Consider the following 25,084-nt stretch of genomic DNA (forward strand, 5'->3'; position numbering starts at 1 on the left):
CAAATAAATTGAATCCGTTTTGAATTCGGTCTAACAACTCAATTTGGAATATGTCAAGGCATATGAATACTGTCTGAACACAATGCATCTCACCTTCCTATTTAAACAAGTTAAAGCCATTTTAATCCTTGATGAAAAAGCGATAGGTCTATATAGTGTTCTTTGCCGGACAAAAACAGTTAAATCCTTGTTCCTGCTTGGAACATCTCAATTTCTTCTGTCTGCTGGAACAGAATCCTAGGGTGCCTAAAATTGCTGTTTTAATGTTGGAAAATGATTAGCATGTACAGGTGCTGCTGTGCAAGGAATATTTTTCTGCCTCTTTAGCAACCACCCCCACTCTTTGCGCACACACAGTCACATTTTCTAATCTGGAGCTAGTGTTTAAAGCCCTATGCCACAGGCTACAGGTAGTCAATCTGTCTTGACTTCCTGTGAGTCAGTCACCTTCTGATCCTTTGACCCGTCTGCTCTCTCTCGCGTGCTCTCGCTCAGTACTCAGGGTTCTGAGTACTGACGCGCTCCATCTGTTACGATCCGTTCCCTTCCATCCTTCCCTCACCACTTACCACACATCACTCACTCACTTAGTCAGTCAGCCAGCTAAATGTGCCCAGGCAGAACCATCCATACCATCTATGGGCAGAAGAACTCAACCCAGTGTATGTTTGTTTGGGTCAAGGTGAAGGTGCGTAATAAGTTAACTGTGTCATTCTCCCCTTTTTGTTAGATTTTGGCTTTGGGAACTTCTTCCAGCCCGGGGAGCCCCTGGCCACATGGTGCGGCAGCCCCCCCTACGCCGCTCCGGAGGTGTTTGAGGGACAACAGTACGAGGGCCCCCAACTGGACATCTGGGTAAGACTATGCTCTTGTCTGCATCCTAATTGGCATCCATATTCCTTCCAATAGTGCCCTATTGGCTCTTGTCCAAAGGAATAGGGTGACGTTTTCACACACCTGCTCTGCAATGAGTCACATACTGCCAACTAGTCCCTCGGTGATACACACAGAGTTTCCCAGAACTGACTGTACATTGTCTTTGACACTGGATCGAGTGTAATCATGGACATTTAGAAGCAATAGTGAGGCCAACCAGATTAAACAAAGACAAAGCCGGGGAAAAGTTATTTGTCCCAAATGGCATCTTACTCCGCACAGTGCACTACTTTTGACCAGAGCCCTATCAAAAGCAGTGCACTATTTAGGGAATAAATTGCCATTTGGGATGCAGTCACGGTGCTCAGCTGTGAGAAGGTGGGATAAAAAAAATATACTGCTTTTGGTGATTGTGTCGGGTATCTGATTGTGAATCATCAACCCTAGTCAGCTGGGGCGGCAGGGTAGCCTAGTGGTTAGAGCGTTGGGCTAGTAACCGGAAGGTTGCAAGTTCAAATCCCTGAGCTGACAAGGTACAAATCTGTCGTTCTGCCCCTGAACAGGCGGTTAACCCACTGTTCCTAGGCTGTCATTGAAAATAAGAATTTGTTCTTAACTGACTTGCCTAGTTAAATAAAGGTCAAATTAAATTAAATGTTTATCCCTTGCGTGTATGAGAATGACATCTTGTTAAAAAGACTAAACCAAACTTACTCTTTTTCAAAGGTGACCTGAAGATGTGAAATCACAAGATTTTCCCAACCTCTTTTAATACCTCTCTGTATTACGAGATAGTGAACTCGCCCTCGCATACATCTGGGTGCCTTTCTACCCTGATTGATCTAGTTATGTGAGTGTAATTGTTCACACTGCAGCCCCTGACCTAGTCTGTCCGTCCGTCTGTCTGGCTGTGCTTGTGTGCACGTGTGTTTTTGTCTCAATGTAGAGTATGGGGGTGGTGCTGTACGTGCTGGTGTGTGGCGCCCTGCCCTTCGATGGCCCCACCCTGCCTGTTCTCCGACAGCGCGTCTTGGAGGGTCGCTTCCGCATCCCCTACTTCATGACAGAAGGTGAGACTCAATAACCTAGTGCTTTACACCCCAAAAAAGTCAGAAGTGACACCACTGCTCCTATGGAAAAACAGTGTGTGGTTGTTGGAATGGGGTTTGTTTACTTGTGATGCCAGCAGAGGACATTAAAGGGGCAACCCAAGATACAACAAAGTGGTTACTCCACCACTTGTTTTAGTAAATGGCTGAGATATAAAGCTGTAGAAATACAACCTCCTCAAATCAATGGGTATATATTGTTCATTTAAAAAATGTAAAAACAACATGCAACAATTTCAATTTTTTTACTGAGTTACATTCATATAATAAATTCAGTAGACCCTCATCTAAGGATTTCACATGACTGGGCAGGGGTGCACTTGTGTGCCAGGCCCACCCACTGGGGAGTCAGGCCCAGCCAATCAATGAGTTTTTCCCCACAAAAGGGCTTTATTATAGACTGTAATACTCCAGTTTCATCAGCTGTCCGGGTGGCTGGTCTCAGACGATCCCGCAGGTGAAGAAGCTGGATGTGAAGGTTCTGTGCTGACGTGGTTACACGCCGCCAGCCGTTAAGGCCGGTTGGATGTACTGCCAAATTCTCTAAAACAACGTTGGAGGCAGCTTATGGTAGAGAAATGGACATTAAATTCTCTGGCAACAGCTCTGGTGGACATACCTGCAATCAGCATGCCAATTGCTTGTTCCCTCAACTTGAGGCATTGTGTTGTGTGATGAAACTGCACCTTTTAGAGTGGCCTTTTACTGTCCCCAGCACAAGGTGCACCTGTGTAATAAGCATGCTGTTTAATCAGCTTCTTGATATGCCACACCTGTCAGGTGGATCGATTATCTTGGCAAAGGAGAAATGCTCACTGATGGGGATTGAAAACAAATTTGTGCACAAAATGTAAGATAAATAAGCTTTTTGTGCGTATGGGTAATTTCAGCTCATGAAATATGGGACCAACACTTCTACATGTTGCGTTTTTATATTTTTGTTCAGTATATGCACTGTGTAACCCATTTAACTGTCTGCTTGGAGCTCTTCAGAATCCCCCTTGTGTCTCACCACTGCACAGGGGTCTAGCATGCAGGGAAAGCATAGACTGCTTTTGAAGTGAGGCTCAACTGCCCGGCATGGCATAAATACCTGTCCAAAACACCTGTCCAAAATGGAACCCATTTACTACTAGGGCAGGGAATTGCCAAGGACCTCACGATACGACATTATCATACTTAGGTGCCAATACGATATGTATTGCGATTCAATACTGTGATTTTATTGCAATTCAATGTTCCAAACATATTGTTCACCATACGTCTGCTGCAGAGGGACAAGAGCGAGCCATTCATAAAACATCTGAGTAGGAGTGCTGATCTAGGATCAGGTCTCCTGTCCATATACTGTGCATCTTATCCATTCTGCTCTAAAAGGCTAAACTGACCCTAGATCAGCACTACTACTCTGAGACGCTTTATGAATATGGGCACTGTTCCTAGGAGATCCTAACAGTGCTCCTTTTGGTGGTGCTCCAAATCTAGAGAAGTCAGCATGTCAGGTTCGAGCTAACACTATACGCCAACCTGGTGTGACTAACTCTAATCAGAGTGAGCCAGAGTCATTGTGTTTACATAACCTGGGAAAGAGCCAGTGAAGTTCAAGCAGGGCTCTGCCAGCCTCCCCTATAGGGGTGGACTATTTAGTCCATGTTGAGAATGCAGCCCCACGGCCCGCTCCAGTCCTGTTCTCACCTTCCTCTTCATACGAGAAGAACAGAGTGCCGTTTCCTCCCCACATGTTCAGTCTCTGCTACACACACTGGCACACATACACACACTGTACGGTACAGTACACAGCCTCTATATAAACATTTGGCAGCGCTGTACTGGTAGTACACTACTTTATTTTGCCTTTAGTACTGTACATCCCAGGACCGTACATTCTTTGACCGCCGTAATGAAGCGGCCCCAGGAGATTTGGTGTAACAGAAATCTGAGAACCCCCCCCTGCTTTCTTTAACTGTCGAAAGGAGGTGTTAACTGTCCGGCCCTGAATATTTCCATGATGCACTGGGCTCCTGAGTGGCGCAGCAATCTAAGGCACTGCATCTCATTGCAAGAGGCATCACTACAGACACCCTGGTTCGAATCCAAACTGTATCACAACTGGCCATGATTGGGAGTACCATAGGGCGGTGCACAATTTACCCAGTGTTGGCCGGTGTAGACCGTCATTGTAAATAAGAATTTGTTCTTAACTGACTTGCCTAGTTAAATAAAGGTTAAATTAATAAAAATGTATTTTAAATGTACTCAAGAGAAAAGAGGGTCAATGTAGATTGCATAGTTTCTCTCTCTCATCCCTCTGTCTTGCTGGATTTCTCGGCCAGAGAAGTGCTCATTCGGCAACAGGGCAGTCATCATACAGCGTGTTCGAAAAGTATTCAGACCCCTTCCCTTTTTCCACATTTTATGTTCCAGCTTTTTTTTAAAATGGAGTACATTAATAAATGTTCCTCTTCAATCTACACACTGTACCCATAGTGACAAAGTAAAGACTGGGTTTTTAAAAAACAAATGGCTTATTTACACAAGTATTCAGACCCTTTGCTATGAGACTCAAAATTGAGCTCAGGTGCATCCTGTTTCCATTGATCATCCTTGATGTTTCTACAATTTGGAGTCCACCTGTGCTAAATTCAATTTGTTGGACATGATTTGTAAAGGCACACACCTGTCTATATAAGGTCCCACAGTTGACAGTGCATGTCAGAGCAAAAAACCAAGCCATGAGGTCGAAGGAATTGTCCGTAGAGCTCCGGGTCAAGATTGTGTCGAGGGAAATTTGGGGAAGGCTACCAAAAACATTCTGCAGAATTGAAGGTCCCCAAGAACACAGTGGCCTACATCACTCTTAAATGGAAGAAGTTTGGAACCACCAAGACTCTTCCTACAGCTGGCTGCCCGGCCAAACTGAGCAATCGGGGGAGATTGACCTTGGTCGGGGAGGTAACCAAGAACCAGATGGTTACTCTGACAGAGCTTCAGAGTTCCTCTGTGGAGATGGGAGAACCTTCCAGAAGGACAACCATGTCTGCAGCACTCCACCAATCAGGTCATTATTGTAGAGTGAACAGACGGATGCCACTCCTCAGTAAAAGGCACATGATAGCCAGCTTGGAGTTTCTTTGGTCTGAAGAAACCAAGATGAACTCTTTGGTCTGAATGCCAAACATCACGTCTGGAGTAAACCTGGCACCATCCCTATGGTGACGCGTGGTGGCAGCATCATGCTGTGGGAATGTTTTTAAGCTGCAGGGACTTGGAGACTGGAGACTGTCCTTGCTTGAGTGGCTCAGCCAGAACCCAAACTTAAACCCAATCTAACATATTTGTAGAGACCAGAAAATAGCTGTGCAGCGACGCTCCCAATCCAACCTGAAAGGGCTTGAGAGGATCTGCAGAGAGAAACTCCAAAACTACAGGTGTGCCGAGCTTGTAACGTCATACCCAAGAAGACTCGAGGCTGTAATCGCTGCCAAAGGTGCTTCAACAAAGTACTGAATAAAGGGAATGAATACTTACAGTTGAAGTCGGAAGTTTACATACACCTTCGCCAAATACATTTAAACTCAGTTTTTCAAAAAACCTGACATTTAATTCTTGTAAAATTCCCTGTCTTAGGTCAGTTAGGATCACCACTTTATTTTAAGAATGTGAAATGTCAGAATAATAGTAGAGCGAATGATTTATTTCATCACATTCCCAGTGGGTCAGAAGTTTACATACACTCAATTAGAATTGAGTAGGATTGCCTTTAAATTGTTTAACTTGGGTCAAACATTTCGGGTAGCCTTCCCCAAGCTTCCCACAGTAAGTTGGGTGAATTTTGGCCCATTCCTCCTGACAGAGCTGGTGTAACTGAGTCAGGTTTGTAGGCCTCCTTGCTCGCACACGCATTTTCAGTTCTGCCCACACATTTTCTATGGTATTGAGGTCAGGGCTTTGTGATGGCCACTCTAATACCTTGACTTTGTTGTCCTTTTGCCATTTTGCCACAACTTTGGAAGTATGCTTAGGGTCATTGTCCATTTGGAAGACCCATTTGCGACCAAGCTTTAACTTCCTGACTGATGTCTTGAGATTTTGTTTCAATATATCCACATAATTGTCCTGCCCCATGAAGCCATGTATTTTGTGACGTGCACCAGTCCCTCCTGCAGCAAAGTACCCCCACAACATGATGCTTTCTCCTCCGTGCTTCACGGTTGGGATGATGTTCTTCAGCTTGCAAGCCTCCCCCTTTTCCTCCAAACATAAAGATGGTCATTATGGCCAAACAGTTCTATTTTTTTTTCATCAGACCAGAGGACATTTCTCCACGTGCAGTTTGCAAACCGTAGTTTGCAACCTGGCTTTTTTATGGCGGTTTTGGAGCAGTGGCTTCTTCCTTGTTGAGCTTCCTTTCAGGATATGTTGATATAAGACTTGTTTTACTGTGGACATAGATACTTGTACCGGTTTCCTCCAGCATCTTTAAGGTCCTTTGCTGCTGTTCTGGGATTGATTTGCACTTTTTGCACATAAGTACGTTAATCTCTAGGAGACAGAAACGTCTTCTTCCTGAGCGATATAATGGCTGCGTGGTCCCATGGTGTTTATACTTACATATTATTGTTTGTACAGATGAACGTGGTGCGTTTGGAAATTGCTCCCATGGATGAACCAGACTTGTGGAGGTATACCATTTTTTTCTGAGGTCTTGTCTGATTCTCTCATGTCAAGCAAAGAACAACTGAGTTTAAGGTATGCCTGAAATGCATCCAACAGGTACACCTCCAATTGACTCAAATTATGTCAATTAGCCACCCGAAGCTTCTAAAGCCATGCCATCATTTTCTGGGATCTTCCAAGCTGTTTAAAGGCACATTCAACTTAGTGTATGTAAACTTCTGACCCACTGGAATTGTGATACAGTGAATTAAGTGAAATAATCTCTGTAAACAAGTGTTGGAAAAACTTGCCAAAACTATAGTTAGTTAACAAGAAATTTGTGGAGTGGTTGAAAAACAAGTTTTAATGACTCCAACTTAAGTGTGTGTGTGTGTGTGTGTGTGTGTGTGTGTGTGTGTGTGTGTGTGTGTGTGTGTGTGTGTGTGGTGTGTGGTGTGGTGTGGTGTGGTGTGTGTGTGTGTGTGTGTGTGTGTGTGTGTGTGTGTTTTTTTAATACATGCATTTTATTTTATAAATGTACAAAAATGCCTATAAACCTTTTTATGCTTTTTCATAATGTGATATTGTGTGTAGATTAAGGGGGGGAACAATTTAATCCATTTTAGATTAAGGCTGTAAGAAAGTGTGGAAGAAGTCGAGGGGTCTGAATACTTTAGGCACTGTAAATAAGACCGCAGAAGGCAAGATGAGTACGTTGCTCGTGCCGAAGAGCAGAGACGCATGCATGCAGGCAGACCGATGTGCGCACACACACAGATACAAACAAACGCGCACAAAACAGAACCTCAGCCCAGTGGGCAGTAATTCTATTAAGGCCCAGAGGTTGGTGACGTCAAGCTCATTTAGCCGCTAACTGAAGGATAAGAGGTCTCTCCATCCTCCTCCTCCGAGAGAGGGGGAATGGGAGAGGGAGATGGGGATAGAAAGAGAACAGGAGAGAGGGGGTTAGAGAAAAGAGGGAGAAAGCCTGCTGTGCATTCCTGCCTGAGCTCATCTGTTTTTCTTAGCATGAGTAGTGGAGGCACTCCTTCCCTGTGGCCGGCCCTGCTTTAATAGAACTGCTTTGTTCCCCCAACATTTTAGCCGGAGCGCTCTCTTCACTCAAATGGGGGTATTCTTCCTTCTGTACTCTCGGTACATGGTACACTCCGTACACACAGTACCACTGTCCCGAGCTGCGTGTTGTTGTGTATGGTCTGTGTCGGGGCAATTGTCGAAAGTCAGACGTGACAGGAGAACACACTCCTCTCTGTCATCAGATGATGTCTCAAGTGATATTGTAAGAACTGTTATTGATCTGAGTACCAGGGATTGTACATTGATTTTGTTCCCCTCTCTCTGTCTCCATCTTTATTCATTTTCCCCTCCCCTTCTCAGACTGCGAGCACCTGATCCGGCGGATGTTGGTGCTGGACCCGTCCAAGCGTCTGTCAGTGGCTCAGATCAAGGAGCACAAGTGGATGGCACTGGATGTGCCGGTGCAGAGGCCCATGCTGTACCAACAGGAGGGGGACCTGAGCGTGGGCGAGTACAGTGAGCAGGTTCTGCGACTCATGCACAGCCTGGGCATCGACCAACACAAGACCATCGAGGTGAGAGATGGCCGAGAGAGGGTGCTTTGTTCCTTATATAGTTCCCTACTTTTGACCAAAGGGCCCTGGTCAAAAGTAGTACACTGTAAAGGGAATGGGGGTGCCATTTGGGACGCAGACAATATCTACGCTAGCAGCTCTAACCTTTTTGATGGCCCTAAGCAAGATTTGGTTGGACGGCCCCCCACCTCGTCGCAAAACAACACAATTTTGTGTACTTGCATACTATATGGGGCGGCAGGGTAGCCTAGTGTTGGACTAGTAACCGGAAGGTTGCAAGTTCAAACCCCTGAGCTGACAAGGTACAAATCTGTTGTTCTGCCCCTGAACAGGCAGTTAACCCACTGTTCCTAGGCCGTCATTGAAAATAAGAATTTGTTCTTAACTGATCTTGCCTAGTTCCTAGTTAAATAAAGGTAAAATAAAATAAATAAATATGCCAGTGTACATTTGTACACTAGCATTAACTAGCATACTAAAGAGAATGAAGCAATGTGTTGTGCAAGTGTGAATATACTGTATCTCTAATGACACCCTATTATGAGTGTTGATGTTAGCACAGGTGTGGTCCTCTGTAGCTCAGTTGGTATAACATGGCTTTTGCAAAGCCAGGATAGTTCGATTCCCAGGGCCACCTATACCTAAAAAATGTGTGTACACATAAATGTAAGTCGCTTTGGGTGACACATTCCCTCATAGATAATCTAGGCATCACTCTGGACCAAGAACTATTCATATTTTCGTTTTTTAAATTTTATTTGAATGATTGCCCCTATCACTTCCGTTGGTTGTTAGCTAGCGGTGGCTAAAGTTAGCTAATAATACAATTCTAATAATTTGGTGGGTGTGGTGGTCATGAAATTTCATCAGCCAGTGATTGTCAAGCAAATAACTGTCACGGTAATTGACCATTAATTAACAAACACATTTATCATCTATTGGCTTCTGCACATAGCCTACAAACCACTGGTGCAGACCTTTGTAACATCTGCATTTTAAAAAGTCTAAATCCATGTAATATAGCCTAAACCTTTGCAATAAATCCATTATTTATTTTGGACAGGTCTCAAGAAATGTGATTATAATGAAAATTTAGACATTTTCATGGGAACAGAATAGCATATTCTGAGTTGGGCTATGTTTTTAGATATTTTAATAGATTGTAAGGCTGCATTATCTGACTAATGATTTGAAAAAGTTGCTTGAAAGACATGAGACTTGCTTTGTTTTTTGCGTAGGCTGTACACACTTCATCAGTCTCTCATTCACAATTTGACAAGCACTTGATAATGCTTCGAATTTCCCAGCGGCATCCCCTTTGTGGGGCCATAATGCACGCTTTAAAAAATGCACCTTTCACTCCTGATCTGGTCTTTCTCACACATTGCGGACGCAACTGCGCTCGTCCTTATCCAATTCCGAGGTGCATATTGAAGATATTGGAAGAACTGTCCGCATTTACTTTCCGTCAGCCAACAAGATGAGTAGGCCTAAAAAACAGCAAAAGCACTAGCCTCTGTCAATCTACTATCCCTCATAGTACAAAAGTTGACCTGTGCGAGATATAAATATTCCAAACATAGTCTAGGACAGTTATGGGATGCAATTTTCACATTATACGCGTAGAAAATCGTAGACTATAGCAGGAAAACACCATTATCAAAAGGGACCACATGATATTATGCACGTAATGCTTTTATTATAAAGGTGTGTTTTTTTATGGTGAACATTTTCTTCCCCAAACTTGAAACCCACGCGCTACTTATGTATGCCAGTTAGGCTCTACACCCCTTGTAAAGCAGATTTAATATGCTTAATTTTAAGAAGTTATTTGACCACTAATGGTTTCTTACCTTAAGCTGGTAGTGATAATATATCATTCACAAGTAATAAGCTATTATTATCAGACTCTTCTTGGCATTACATATACTAAATAATTTGTGTGAAATTCTTTTTGAATTTCGACTGGACCATTATTTCGAATAGACCATCATCATGCACCTGTCTCGAAACGGGCAGAAAAATACATGTCCACTCCGCACTTAAATATCGAATGGAGGACGCTTTTCCCGTGGTTCATCTTCATGCCAGCCAGGTAGGCTACACTCCTGTTTTTCAAGATAAGCAACGTGCTTAATATTTGCTTATAGTAGGCCTAGCCTATAGAAAGCTGATAGGATCCACCTCTTTTTAATAGAGGCCATCACTTTGTTTTATCGCACAATTGCATAGCCTTTAGAAATGTTGCGCAACATGAGCTCATGGGTTCTCATAAAGTGTTTGATTAGATTTTCGGTCACATTTGCATTGATGTCAGAGTGATTTAGAGGGACAATAGAGTGCTGAGTACCAGGCACTTAGCAAGTTTGGTAGGCTACTAATGACCATCAGCAGCATCATACTTTGGAGAAGCTTAATTACCGTGACTAAACGGTTACGTGGAATTTTACTGCCTTCATGACTCGTGACCGCCCGATGTGGCGGTAATATGGTCACCGCAACAGCCCTAGTGGGTGCTTTATATGTGTCCTATGATTCTTCTCAAGTAACCCCCTGTGGATAGGACAAGTACCCCCAGGGGTCCTAGTACCCCTGTTTGGGAACCACTGATCTATACCGCTGTGAAATAAATCAATATATTTTCCATTACACAAATATTATATTTTCAGCTGTTTTGAAGCTGGTGTACAAAACACGAAAGAAAGTAAAAGACTCAAAAATGAAACTTAAGAACGGGAAGCATTTAAATGGTGCACAAATAACAGATCTACCGCTTCTTAGATTTGCTTTCTATTTCTATGTGAATTTGGTAGGGTTACCCAAAAAGTTACATATTGCAGCTTTAACATTCCTGTGTCCAGTCGCTCCAGAACAAGAGTTACAACCACTTTGCTGCTATCTACTACCTGCTGGTGGAGCGTCTCAATGCCCACCGCTGCAGTTTCCCTGTGGAGCAGCGGCTTGACGTACGCCAGCGCCGGCCCAGCACCATCGCCGAGCAGACTGTTGTCAAGGTAACCCTCTCTGTCTTCGTTGCCGTTTCTTTGGCGCCACAAGACAGGTCTGTCTGTGTGGTGCATTAGTATGGCTGTCTGTGGTTGTAATGATCAAGGACATTTACATTAACACACCTGGCTGTTCATAAAACATATTTTATCTTCCTTTCACTGCCCTGTCTTTTTTTTCCTTTTTTTCTCACTCTTATCCATTCAACTTTCTTTCTTTTATTTTTTGCTCTCTTTGTCACCTTTCACCCTCTCTTTGATTCTCTTTCTATCCAACTTTTTTTCCTCATCTCTTTCTCTCGTCTCCTTATCTTCCTCTCTCGTGCTCTCTGTACCCCTCCATCTCCCCTACAGCCGAGCGAGCCAAGCGGTTGCTCCCCCCAGGTGGGTCTCCTGCCCCATGGGGTGCGGGGTCTACTACGCTCCCCAGCGCTGTCCCAAGCCTCTGATGCCTTTAACTTCCCACAGTCGCCGCTTCTGCCCGAGCACAGCTTCATGGTCGAGGATGTGGCCACTCCTAAAGTAAGTCACAACTCCAAACAAGTCGCCCCATGTCATCTAAGGTTACAAGCTATTCTGAACCGAAGCACCCCGGCCTGTAGACACCCACTATGTGGAGTGTTATCCAGTTTTCCATCTGGATAACACTGTTGAGTTAGTGGAATTAAGCATTTTGTTATATTAAGTATTTGATATGTTAAACTACACTGCTCAAAAAAATAAAGGGAACACTAAAATAACACATCCTAGATCTGAATGAATGAAATATTCTTATTTAATGTACTGACAACAAAATCACACAATTATCAATGGAAATCGAATTTATCAACCCACGGAGGTCTGGATTTGGAGTCACACTTAAAATTAAAGTGGAAAACCACGCTACAGGCTGATCCAACTTTGATATAATGTCCTTAAAACAAGTCAAAATGAGGCTCAGTAGTGTGTGTGGCCTCCACGTGCCTGTATGACCTCCCTACAACGCCTGGGCATGCTCCTGATGAGGTGGTGGATGGTCTCCTGAGGGATCTCCTCCCAGACCTGGACTAAAGCATCCGCCAACTCCTGGACAGTCTGTGGTGCAATGTGGCGTTGGTGGATGGAGTGAGACAAGATGACCCAGATGTGCTCAATTGGATTCAGGTCTGGGGAACGGGCGGGCCAGTCCATAGCATCAATGCCTTCCTCTTGCAGGAACTGCTGACACACTCCAGCCACATGAAGTCCAGCATTGTCTTGCCGGGCTAGGCAACAGAAGGCTACCACACTAACTTGTATTCCCAGGGCCAACCGCACCAGCATATGGTCTCACAAGGGGTCTGAGGATCTCATCTCGGTACCTAATGGCAGTCAGGCTACCTCTTGCGAGCACATGGAGGGCTGTGCGGCCCCCCCAAAGAAATGCCACCCCACACCATGACTGACCCATCGCCAAACCGGTCATGCTGGAGGATGTTGCAGGCAGCAGAACGTTCTCCACGGCGTCTCCAAACTCTGTCACGTCTGTCACATGTGCTCAGTGTGAACCTACTTTCATCTGTGAAGAGCACAGGGTGCCAGTGGAGAATTTGCCAATCTTGGTGTTCTCTGGGCTGCAAGCACAACCCCCACCTGTGGATGTTGGGCCCTCATACCACCCTTTGTGGCCTGCTGGAGGTCATTTTGCAGGGCTCTGGCAGTGCTCCTCCTGTTCTTCCTTGCACAAAGGCGGCGGTAGCGGTCCTGCTGCTGGATTGTTGCCCTCCTACGGCCTCCTCCACGTCTCCTGATGTACTGGCCTGTCTCCTGGTAGCGCCTCCATGCTCTGCACACTACGCTGACAGACACAGCAAACCTTCTTGCCACAGCTCGCATTGATGTGCCATCCTGGATGAGCTGCACTACCTGAGCCACTTGTGTGGGTTGTAGACTCCGTCTCATGCTACCACTAGAGTGAAAGCACCGCCAGCATTCAAAAGTGACCAAAACATCAGCCAGGAAGCATAGGAACTGAGAAGTGGTCTGTGGTCACCACCTGCAGAACCACTCCTTTATTGGGAGTGTCTTGCTAATTGCCTATCATTTCCACCTGTTGTCTATTCCATTTGCACAACAGCATGGGACATTTATTGTCAGTGTTGCTTCCTAAGTGGACAGTTTGATTTCACAGAAGTGTGATTGACTTGGAGTTACTTTGTGTTGTTTAAGTGTTCCCTTTTATTTTTTTTGAGCAGTGTATGTACAGTGTACATTTGGGAAGTTCGAAGAAAACCATAAAGGAGTGTCATCAAATGGATTGGCATTTTTGACTCATGCTTCAATTCTGATATACAAATTATAAACATTATGTTTGCACAGAAATACACACGGTCAGTGTCATGTGGGAACAGATCTGGGTTGTGCACATCTAATCAAAACAAATTGCAACACGAACATCGATTTTTTTTTTTTTTTTTTTTTTTTTTTTTTTTTTTTTTTCACATTGGACAAACTCAGGGAGTACCTCTGTTTGAAAAGATTTCAGAACATTTTCTCTTAACTGAACACAACCCCATGGAGCACTGATTGCAACAGGACTGATCCTCCCCCAAGGCCACCCCAACCCCGACTGGCCACTGCTGTTGAGTTATCCAAGAGGGGACTCTTGTCTGTTTTGTTTGGTTTAGCCCACTCATCCTTTCTCCCTCCCTCCCCAGGGAGCTCTTTGTTCAAGACTGTCCCCAACTCCCCATAGCCAGGCAGTGAGAGAAGGGAGCGTTGCCAGTTTGGCACTCAATAGAACAACAACACAAAATCAGCGGAGGAGTGACATAGTCCAGCCCCAGTCCCCTCTTACCCCCTTTTATACCTTGTGTGGGAGTTTCTAGCTAGTTCCAACTGAGGTTGCATCCTAAATGGCATCCTACTCACTATTTAGTAGTGCACTGCTTTTGACCAGGGAATATGGTGCCATTATAGTGCACTGCCTTTGAGGCTCTGAGTGATGGATGGTGGTGTTTACGTCACAGTTTTGTTATGAAAGAGCTCTGACTCACATTTCACTGAGAACGGGGATCCACGGTAGAGTACATAAGCTGGGAACATGTCTGGGTGTTAACCTCGTTCAAATCCCCTGGCCTATCCTGTCCTATTCTGACCCCTCCTGACCGGCACCTGCTGCTAGTGCTACTTGGATGGCCCCCTTTTCCTCTGCTGCGTCCCAAATGGCACTCTATTCCCTTTTATAGTGCACTACTTTTGATTAGGGCTCATAGATTCCCTGTGCACTATATAAGGAGCAGGGTGCTATTTGGGACACAATCTGTGCACCGTTCCACAGCCTGGTTGTCAGAGGGGGAAAGGAGGGATGTGTTCTACCCTGTGAGCAGCTCCCCAGAGCCTTTAAGGCTGAGGCACTGGGCTGGCTGGTTCTAACAGTAACCGCACAGCAGGCAAGGCACAGCTGTCCCTCGCCAGCTTACGTAAGCCACTCCATTCAGCCCTGTCCGTCCCCTCTGTCTGTCTCACTCGCTGGGGCCACACATCTGACTTGACAGCTGCCCAATTCTCTACAGCTCAGGCACAGTTAGAGACCTCTTTCTCACACACACACACACACACACACACACACACACACACACACACTATGACCACATGCACACTTAGCATTGGCCCATGTGACATCCGCTGTATTCTTGCCCCTGCAGGTCTGGACCCAGACTCTCTCTCCCTACTCCCTCTCTGCTAAGTTTGTCTTTATCTGTGCCAGACTGTGACCTTCCAGCCTGGCCAGGCTTTAGCATTCGACTTCATTCCTGACGTCAGCACTTTGCGTTGAACAACCTACCATTCCCCTGCTTGCTGCTGGGTTTTGAAAAACTGCCTTAAACACAGACCCTATACTAGTTTTATTTGAACCACTTCGTTATTTATCACTTTTACAACAAAAAAATTGGCCTTTTTATTTTTATATTAACCCTCGTAAAAAAATGACTTGCTAGAGATTAAATCAAAGCACCGCTCAAGTGTTATCTTGGTGAGTGAACATGGCAGGAACAAGGAACTAGAATAATCTCAGTAGCAGGAGCACCAGCAGGACACATGTCCAGGATGCTGTCTGTTGAGGCTGTTCCCTCTGCCCTCCCTCACTCCTGATGAGCCCCTGCTTGCTCTAGGCACTGTAGGTACTAGGAATGAATCCCAAATGGCACTCTGTTACCTATTTCGTGCTCTACTTTTGGTCAAACTAGTGTACTAAATAGGGTATAGTGTGCCGTAATAGCCTGGTGTGGCCTGGGTTTGAGCAGCCAGCCCCTCTCCCTCCCCAGTGTGTTGAGTAACAGGCAGCATTCCTGGCCCAGCACGCTTCAGGAAACTGGGATCAGGAATTGTACAAAGCAGTTCTGACTGGAGGAGCCCAGGGTTCTGGTTTCCCCGGCAACTCATTCAGTTGATCCGTGTCAGCGAGGGGTGTGTGTGAGAGAGACAGACAGAGCGTGTGTGTGTGAGTGCGAGAGAGAGACTCTGTGTGAGCAAGAGACATTGTGTGTGTGTGTTTGATGAGCGAGTGTGATTGTGTCTCAGTGTGCCTGTGTCTGTGGGAGAGTCTCTCGCTGTGCTTTCGGCCAAAGCACACTTCCTGTGCATGCATTCCAGACTCCCACCCCTCTCCCCCTCTCACAGTGTCTGAGCAACGGGGGGAAAGGGAGGGCGGGATAGAAATGGCAGACACATTTTGTTTACCCATCCATTCCCCAATCCTTGCAGTAGATTGTGTTTCTGTAGCTCCAGAGCTGTCCACTCCAATAACAAGTAAAGAGCACCCTCTGGATGTGTACATTAGGGGGAAGCTGCCTGGTCATGTAACCGAGAGTGGTGCCATGCCCTGATGAATGGTTTCACCCTCTTAGGCCGTGCGTGTAATGACTTAAAGCGTGTGTGACGGAGGTCCCATTCACGTCACAGTGAAGCGTAACAGAGGCGTTAAGGAGAGACCCTCTCGCATGATGAGTAACCTTGCTGGGAACTCGTGTTAGCTCCCTAGAGATAATGCCATGAGAGTCTGGGTTAGAAACCCAGTTCGATCCCCAACTCTAGCGAGTATGGATGAAAAGTTGCTCTTTTGCTGACACTTGAGCATCAATGTGGAAAGGGAAATGATGATTACTGTGCACTGTCTTTGAAATACATTTCATAAACACATTTAGTCAAATGAATTAAGCTAAATTAATTGCTCTAGCAAGTAACTCCCCATGCCTCTCCCTGTCTTCGCCTTTAGGTGAACGGCTGTATGCTGGACCCCCTGCCCCCCACAGTGCTGCGCAAGTCCAGCGTGTCGTCACCCAGTAACATGATGGAGACGTCCATCGACGAGGGCATAGAGACGGAGGAGCCCGACGCCGAGGACGACCCCGCCCACTTCTTCTCCGCCTTCCAGACGGCCCGCTTCGGCCAGCGCCGACACACCCTGTCCGAGGTTACTAATGAGCTGGGCCCCGTCATCAACCAAGGTAAGATCTGAACCAAGGTTCTGGGACATTAGAGAATCTTATACGCCATTGGCTAGATAGGGGACATAGGGCTGTGTTCATACGATGGGTTGTTCTGCTAAGCCAGCAAGTATTGCGTTTGTGAATAGTGAAAATGTGCGCTTCCAGTGGAAATTGTTATTTTAAAGGCACCACATTTATTGATAGGTGGATGGATGAGTGGATGGCTGGTTTAATTTTTTATTAGCGAAGGCCAGAGGGGTACACACTACAAAGCAGGATCAATGCGTTAGCTTTGATAAACAACCAGAAATTACAATACATTTTCTGGTTCATTTAAGAAAGCTAAACTTAGTGTATTATGGTTGTTGAGGCAATTAGACCATGCCCATTTCATGCTTATCTTCTTTAAAAAAAAATATTTCAGAATATTCTGGAAAGTTAACTGGCTAAGTCATTGATCTTGCTTTGTAGTATACTCCTCTGGAATCTTTCCTGACCGGCAACCTTACCCGGAAAACGGGCTGTGACAACTATGGAGTTTTGGGTAACGATTAGTTGTCATGCAAATGGCCGCGGTTATATTCATAATTATCATTTTGTTGAAAATGTTGAGCTCGTAATGTAATGCATCTGAATGCATCTTTTAAAATTACCTAATGAATACAACACGGCTTTAGTGACACCCTTGTCTCTAACTATTGCTTTGAACTTTTGGAAATGAAGTGTCTCCTCCCGACCATGCCGTTCTGCTCGTAAAATGATTGTTTAACTTTACCTACTTCCTACCTACTTAAAAACTCCTATTGGGTAAACTATATCTACTTAAATGTAAAGTTGATTCCCTTATCATAACATGAATGTATGAAAACAACGGTTAGTTGTTCATAGTTAACGGTTACACGTTTATATGATAATTGTGCCAACCCTACCCTGAAAAACCTGTGACCCAATTAGAGCAATATCCAATCCATCAGTAGTACTGTCAATGAACCCTTGCTTTCCTGTTCTTCTGTGAACCAACAGATAAACTGTTCACAATGGGCCACAACCCGTCCCTGGGCAGTGTGGACTCTGACATGGGCTACGACATGGGCTCCTTGCACAGTGACCTGGGTCTGCTGGAGGACGCCCCCTCTCTCAGCGAGGTGGTCCTGGCCAACACCCACAGCTCGGGGTCCCACGTGACCCAGGGCCCCTTCATGAGCCAGCGGCCCCCCAACCCCACCATGCAGGCCCTGAGCTCCCAGAAGAGGGAGGCCCACAACCGTTCTCCCATCAGCTTCAGGGAGGGCCGCCGCGCCTCCGACACCTCCCTCACACAAGGTGAGATCCACTGGTTGTCTCTTTACCCATCTCGTTCTTCGTGTATCTTTCTCTCCTTCTTTCCAGCTTCATTCTCACCCCTGCACATTTTCAAGCTGAAAATTCTCTCGATCTCTTATTTTCTTCTCTCTCTTTGATGATTCATTTTGTGAATCAGACTGTGCTTTGAAGGTTTGGCCTACATAGCTCTGTTGAATTTTTCATCCCGTTGCAGAAGCACCGTGTAAAGTAACTCAATTAATAGAGACCTTAAAATGTATTAGTAGATGTGTTGTCCCCCCCCAGCTGCCTCTTCAGTCTGAACACACACACACACCCAGCAGGAGCTTAGTCACCAGAGCCCCAGTTCTTTCTAATGGCTGTTTGAAACGTCAGTGAATCAGCGGCTGGGTTCTGCCTTTCCCGCTGCAGGGGGAGACGTGGAGGAGCGTCTCAAATCTTTATATAGCCTTATCATTAGGATGAGTCAGGTCCCATGGTTCACGCCGTCAGGAACAGTCACCCAGCCTTTTAGGAGCCAGAGATGCACACCACCAATACACACACGTACATACTCTCTCCCTGCAGGTGGTAGAGGAAGTAGGCTAGAAGTGATAGCTATGTAATTTCAGTCGGATAAATACAAGGGAACCGGGTTATAACGATTAGTTTGGATGCTAAAATCCCCTGACTCCTAACTCTGTTGTCAGGTCTGGTTGCGTTCCGGCAGCATCTCCAGAACCTGGCACGGACCAAAGGCATCCTGGAGCTGAACAAACAGATGTACGAGCAGATGGGCTCCGGGGAGGAGGGGCTCCATGCAAACCTGCAGAACCTGCTGGACCCCACGCTGCAGGTCAGTACTGTCTCCAAAGTGTCAGGAGAGGATGGAACAGACAGACAGCGAGATAGTTAGCAACAATGACAAAAAGCTACAAAATGGGGATTCCGCTCGTTGTCTTGATTTTTTTTAAATGTATTTTATTTAACCTTTATTTAATTAGGCAAGTAATTTAAGAACAAATTCTAATTTACAATGACTGCCTACCAAAAGGCCTCTTGCGGGGACAGGGGCTGGGATTAGAATGGCTGATGTTGTACATGCTCCTAACCAACTGTTATTTGGTTAGTTTCTTATTTTTTTAACTTATTTTTAAAATAATGTTGCTGCTACTGTTTCTTATGGCTGAAAATAACTTATAGATATCAGAACAGCGATTGCTCACAACAAACTGGTAGAAGCTTTTTCCTTTAATGAGTCCGACGTGAAAGATATATACTGCTTTCCTGCGAACAGGCCCAAATCTCTGTCATTTGCGCGAAGAGAAGACTGAGAAAAGGGGGGCGGAGGTCGGGCTTCCTTCTGAGAATTTGTAGGCGAGCGAGGAAACCCCGCTGCCATCCGTTTATTGGCAAACATGCAGTCGTTGGAAAATAAAATCGATGACATACGAGCAAACTATCAACGGGACATTAAAAACTGTAATAGCTTATGTTTCACTGAGTCGTGGTTGAACGACGACATGAACAACATACAGCTAGCGGGTTTTACACTGTATCGGCAGGATATAACAGACTTGTCTCTGGTAAGACATGGGGTGGCGGTCTATGTATATTTTTAAACAGCTGGTTCACGATATCTAAGAAACTCTCAAGGTAGAGTATCTCATAAGCAGTAGACCACACTATCTGTATATTTCATAGCTGTCCACATACCACCACAGACCGATGCTGGCACTAAGACCACACTCAATGAGCTGTATACCGCCATAAGCAAACAGGAAAATGCTCATCCAGAGGTGGCACACCTAGTGGCCCGGGAACTTTAATGCAGGGAAACTTATATCCATTTTACCAAATTTCCACCAGCATGTTAAATGTGCAACCTAAAGGGGCTAAGAAACTATAAACCACCTTTACTCCACACCGAGAGACGTGTACAAAGCTCGCCCTCCGTTTGGCAAATCTGACCATAATTCTATCCTCCTGATTCCTTTCAAAAATGAAAGCAGGAAGCACCAGTGACTCGGTCAATAAAAAAAAGTGGTCAGATAAAGCAGATGCTAAGCTACAGGACTATTTTACTTGCACAGACTGGAATATGTTCTGGAATTCTTCTGATGGCATTGAGGAGTACACCACATCAGTTCCTGGCTTCATCAAGTGCATTGATGATGATGTCCCCACAGTACATACCCAACCTGAAGCCATGGATTACATGCAACATCCGCACTGAGCTAAAGGGTAGAGCTGCCGCTTTCAAGGAGCAGGACTCTAACCCGGAAGTTTATAAGAAATGCCCTCCGGCTATAACCATCAATACAGGACTAAGATCCAATCGTACTACACCGGCTCCAATGCTCGTCGGATGTGGCAGGGCTTGCCAACTATTAGACTACAAAGGGAAGCACAGCCGAGAGCTGCCCAGTGACACGAGCCTACCAGACGAGCTAAATTACTTCTATACTCGCTTCAAGGCCAGTAACACTGAAACATGCATGAGGGCATCAGCTGTTCTGGACAACTGTGTGATCACGCTCTCTGCAGCCGATGTAAGACCTTTAAAACAGGTCAACATTCACAAGGCTGGATGGATTATCAGGATGTGTACTCTGAGCATGCGCTGACCAACTGGCAAGTGTCTTCACTGACATTTTCAACCTCTCCCTATCTGAGTCTGTAATACCAACATGTTTCAAGCAGACCACCATAGTCCCTGTGCCCAAGAACACCTGCCTAAATGACTACCGACCCGTAGCACTCACGTCTGTAGTCATGAAGTGCTTCGAAAGGCTGGTCATGACTCATATCAACACCATTATCCATAAAATCCTAGACCCACTCAATTTGCATACCGCCCTAACAGATCCACAGATGATGCAATCTCTATTGCACTCCACACGGCCCTTTCCCACCTGGACAAAAATAACACCTATGTGAGAATGCTATTCATTGACTACAGCTCAGCGTTCAACACCATAGTGCCCTCAAAGCTCATCACTAAGCTAAGGACCCTGGGACTCAACACTTCCCTCTGCAAATGGATCCTGGACTTCCTGACGTGCCACCCCCAGGTGGTCAGGGTAGGTAACAACACATCCGCCACGCTGATCCTCAACACAGGAGCCCCTCAGGGGTGCGTGCTCAGTCCTCTCCTGTACTCCCTGTTCACTCATGACTGCACGGCCAGGCACGACTCCAACACCATTATAAAGTTTGCCGATTACACAACAGACAGCTTTAGGGAAGTCAGAGACCTTACCATGTTGCACTGGCACCACCTCTCTCTCAACGTGATCAAGTCAAAGTAGATGATTGTGGACTACAGGAAAAAGAGGACCGAGCACACCCCCATTCCCAATCGAGGCTGTAGTGAAGCAGGTTGAGAGCTTCAAGTTCCTTGTCCACATCACCAACAAACTAAAATAGTCCAAACACACCAAGACCGTTGTGAAGAGGGCACGGCCACCTTTTCCCCCTCAGACTGAAAAGATTTGTCATGGGTCCTCAGATCCTCAAAAGGTTCTACAGCTGCACCATCGAGAGTATCCTGACTGGTTGCATCACTGCCTGGTATGGTAACTGCTCGGCCTCCGACTGCAAGGCACTACAGAGGGTAGTACTTACGGCCCAGTACGTCACTGGGGCCAAGCTTCCTGCCATCCAAGACCTCTATACCAAGCGGTGTCAGAGGACAGCCCTAAGAATTGTCAAGACTCCAGCCATCCTAGTCAGACTGCTACAGCATGGCAAGCCGTACCGGAGTGCCAAGACTAGGTCCAAGAGGCTTCTAAACAGCTTCTACCCCCAAGCCATAAGACTTCTGAACATCTAATCAAATGGCTACCCAGGCTATTTATCCCCCCCCCCACACACACACACACACACACACATGTACATATTACCGCAATTACCTCAACTAACTGGTGCCCCCACACATTGACTCTGTACCGGTACCCCTGTATATAGCCCGCTATTGTTATTTCACTGCTGCTCTTTAATTATGTTACTTTTTTTGTGTTTTTAATTATTTATTTTTTAACAGCATTGTTGGTTAGGGCTTGTAAGTAAGCATTTCACTTTTTAAGGTGAATACCTGTTGTATTCGGCGCATGTGACAAATTATATTTGATAAAAAATATGACAACACGTCTCTCGTCGTGATAACACTACATGAAGAGAGACCGAAGACATGAACATAGCATGGTAGCAACACAACATGACAACATGGTAGCAGCGCAAAACATGATACAAACATTATTACTTGATACCATGTCTTGTTTTGACCCCACCCAGCAGCACCTCTCCTGACCTCACCAGTGATCTGTTAGCCAGCCAGCCGGTGAATCACAGACGAGGCTGGTTATATAATGTTCCGTCCGGACGAAGAGGTAGCCAATTGTCCCCTTGTTGACAGTCAGTCAACCCCTGGTGCTGCACATAGTGAATGCAGCCATTGTTGTTGAGGTAATATGAGAAAGAGGGAGAGTGACTGAACTGATTCACCGTTGGCTGCTGCTTGTAAACAGGCAACAACGAGTCAATTCAATGGCCCCGACAGAGAGAGTGTGATCAATCTGCGAATCAGTGCATCCATTTTCCTTGCCCTAGAACAGTGGTTGCTGCGTGTAAACACAAGTCCTGTGTGGTTGGTTGGTTGGTTGACCAGCGCTCTGGGCAAAAATAGTGCACTCTACAGGGATTGGGAATAGGGTCCCATTTGAGACACAGCACTGGTGGTCTAAGGGCTGATTGGCAGCATGTCTTGTCTACAAGGTCCCTATAGTTGCTTACTACACAATTACTATACACAGTCAGCAACAATACATTGGCCCTGTATACAAGAGTGGCAATAACTTTACTCAGTGGAGCTTTGTGTGTGTGTGTGTGCGCCTCCGCTTCAGGGTTTCCTTACCGAGAAGATTTTAATTTACCGGCCATCAGAGATTTATCGGACCCATATGCATGCATAAGGTGCATAACCCATTAAGGCAACCACCCATGATGCTCAGAATGACAGTAATCATATTTAGATTATCGTAAGTCTTAACGTAACATGTAACTGCTGTAATGAAGCCAATAAAACGTCATTTTAAACATTTGTCAAAATGCAATTTGTGGGATCACACCATTCTAAACAGCGCACCTGATGTGAGCGGTTCCATATGTGACTATATAACCAGGTTTTTACATCCAACCTTTGTAAAGTACGTGTAGGATAAAAGTGTGCAGATAGCGCTGTTAGCTAGAGTGCACGTGCCAGTACCAGAGTGGGCATTCTCACTATATAATGTAAACTTTTGCGTAAGAAAACCATCAGGAAAGTTAAATACAATGGAAACTTATTTTTTTATTTGATACATGGGAATTGAACCGCAAAAGGGATCACGTAAAGCGTTTTATTTGCAACAAGTCAATTTGATGGAAACCGTGAGAAAATGTGCATATTTTTGAATATTTGCATGAGTCTCTCGCCATTTGGATGTAAGACGTGCTAATGATAAATCTCTAAACTTAGAAAGAAGGGGAATCTAAAGTTGCATCAACTAGGATGGGGTACTAATATGACTAGGATTGTGCTTTTGGACAATTAAAGTTTTAATGGCAGTCTTTATAAAAAAAGATATATGGTCAGAATTTGCCTATGCTACTTTGAAGCAAGGTAAGACTCAATGATGTAAAACATTCAAAATGCAAACTGCCTCCAGTTCACATTGCAAAGTGATGCACTGATAGCCTGCCTACCGTTGCCTATGCACTTGAATGGCGAATGGAAGGCATGCTTCAATTACCATTTGAGAAATAAAAATAGTAGCTCTTGGCCTCCCGAGTGGCTCAGCAGTCTTAAGGCACTTTAGTTTGGCCGGGGGCTTTACTTGGCTCCTCGCTCTCTAGCAACTCCTTGTGGCAGGCGCCTGCAGGCTGACTATGGTTGTCAGTTGAACGGTGTTTCCTCCGACACATTGGTGGGCTGGCTTCCGGGTTAAGCGAGCGGATGTTAAAAGCGCCTTTTGGCGGGTCGAGTTTCGGAGGACGCATGACTCTACCTTTGCCTCTCTGAGCCCGTTGGGGAGTTGCAGCGTTGAGACAAGATCGTAATCATAAAATTGGGGAGGAAAACGGGTAGAAATTAAACAATCTAATTATGGTGATCAAAACTGTTTTTAATATGCGATTGCATTTAGAATTGTTGCGAAATGACTGGACTAAAAGCACGTTTCACTCCAGCAGTAACAAGCTGAGGAGCTACAGCAGCTCTAGCACTGTCTGACAAGTGATATTTAGCTGAAAATAGGCCCTGTATGCTGTGCTCGTGTGATAAATAAGACCTGACAACTAACAACAATACACATGCCCAAATTTATTTCCACAAAATTAGTATGACTGTCAAATTTCCATCAATTACTAACAAGGATTGTTTTGTCTCCCGGTCAATTTGGCCACTGACAATTTTATTTAACTGCTTTACGTATTTATTTTGCTGGCAATTACTGGCAAACGGAAACCCTGCTCTGTGTTTGTGTGTGCGTAGGCGGTCTGTAACCCAGTGTGATTGTGAGTGTAACCTCTGAACTCTATTGTGTGTTTTCAGGGTGAGGCATCTAAGCACGAGGATAACTTAGCTTTATACCATGGTGGTGCCCAGCCTCTACTGTCCCGAAGACAGAGCCTGGAGACACAATATCTCGCACACAGACTACAGGTACCAAAACACGACTCAAGCGATCTAGCTTGTATTTATCTAAATATTTATTAGGGGAGTAATCAATTACAATAGAACATGGCTAATCATTTGTTAGTTTGTATGCATTACTGTATGATTTTATATACATTTCATTGTAATTTTATATTTGTCAATGTTTATGGATGGCACATTTGAGACTGGTCACCCTCTGCAACCACAGATAAAATGATTGAATCCCTCTTATTTCCCACTCTGTCCCTTACAGAAAGCTAGTGTTATGGCTAATGTGAGTCCTGCTAGCTGCCAGCTCTTCTGTAAGGAGAATCCTCGGAGTCTAGAGCAACAGCTGCAGGAGCATAGGTACATTATTTGACTATTCATACTTATC

At 45.2% G+C, this 25,084-nt stretch overlaps 1 protein-coding gene across 1 annotated transcript in view; it reads left to right on the forward strand.

Annotated features, from left to right (window-relative positions):
• The window catches only part of LOC118386570 (serine/threonine-protein kinase SIK2-like), a 56,627-nt gene that overhangs the window by 29,814 nt on the left and 1,729 nt on the right, over positions 1-25,084 (forward strand). Inside the window, exons 5-14 of the mRNA XM_035774271.2 lie at positions 731-855; positions 1,823-1,946; positions 8,040-8,254; positions 11,116-11,268; positions 11,614-11,781; positions 16,496-16,727; positions 17,733-18,032; positions 18,722-18,867; positions 24,604-24,714; positions 24,962-25,056. Of these exons, the coding sequence (XP_035630164.1) occupies positions 731-855; positions 1,823-1,946; positions 8,040-8,254; positions 11,116-11,268; positions 11,614-11,781; positions 16,496-16,727; positions 17,733-18,032; positions 18,722-18,867; positions 24,604-24,714; positions 24,962-25,056 (1,669 nt within the window). The remainder of the gene's footprint in view (positions 1-730; positions 856-1,822; positions 1,947-8,039; positions 8,255-11,115; positions 11,269-11,613; positions 11,782-16,495; positions 16,728-17,732; positions 18,033-18,721; positions 18,868-24,603; positions 24,715-24,961; positions 25,057-25,084) is intronic.

This window comes from Oncorhynchus keta, chromosome 1 (genome assembly GCF_023373465.1).
Source record: "Oncorhynchus keta strain PuntledgeMale-10-30-2019 chromosome 1, Oket_V2, whole genome shotgun sequence".
Lineage (NCBI taxonomy): Eukaryota > Metazoa > Chordata > Actinopteri > Salmoniformes > Salmonidae > Oncorhynchus > Oncorhynchus keta.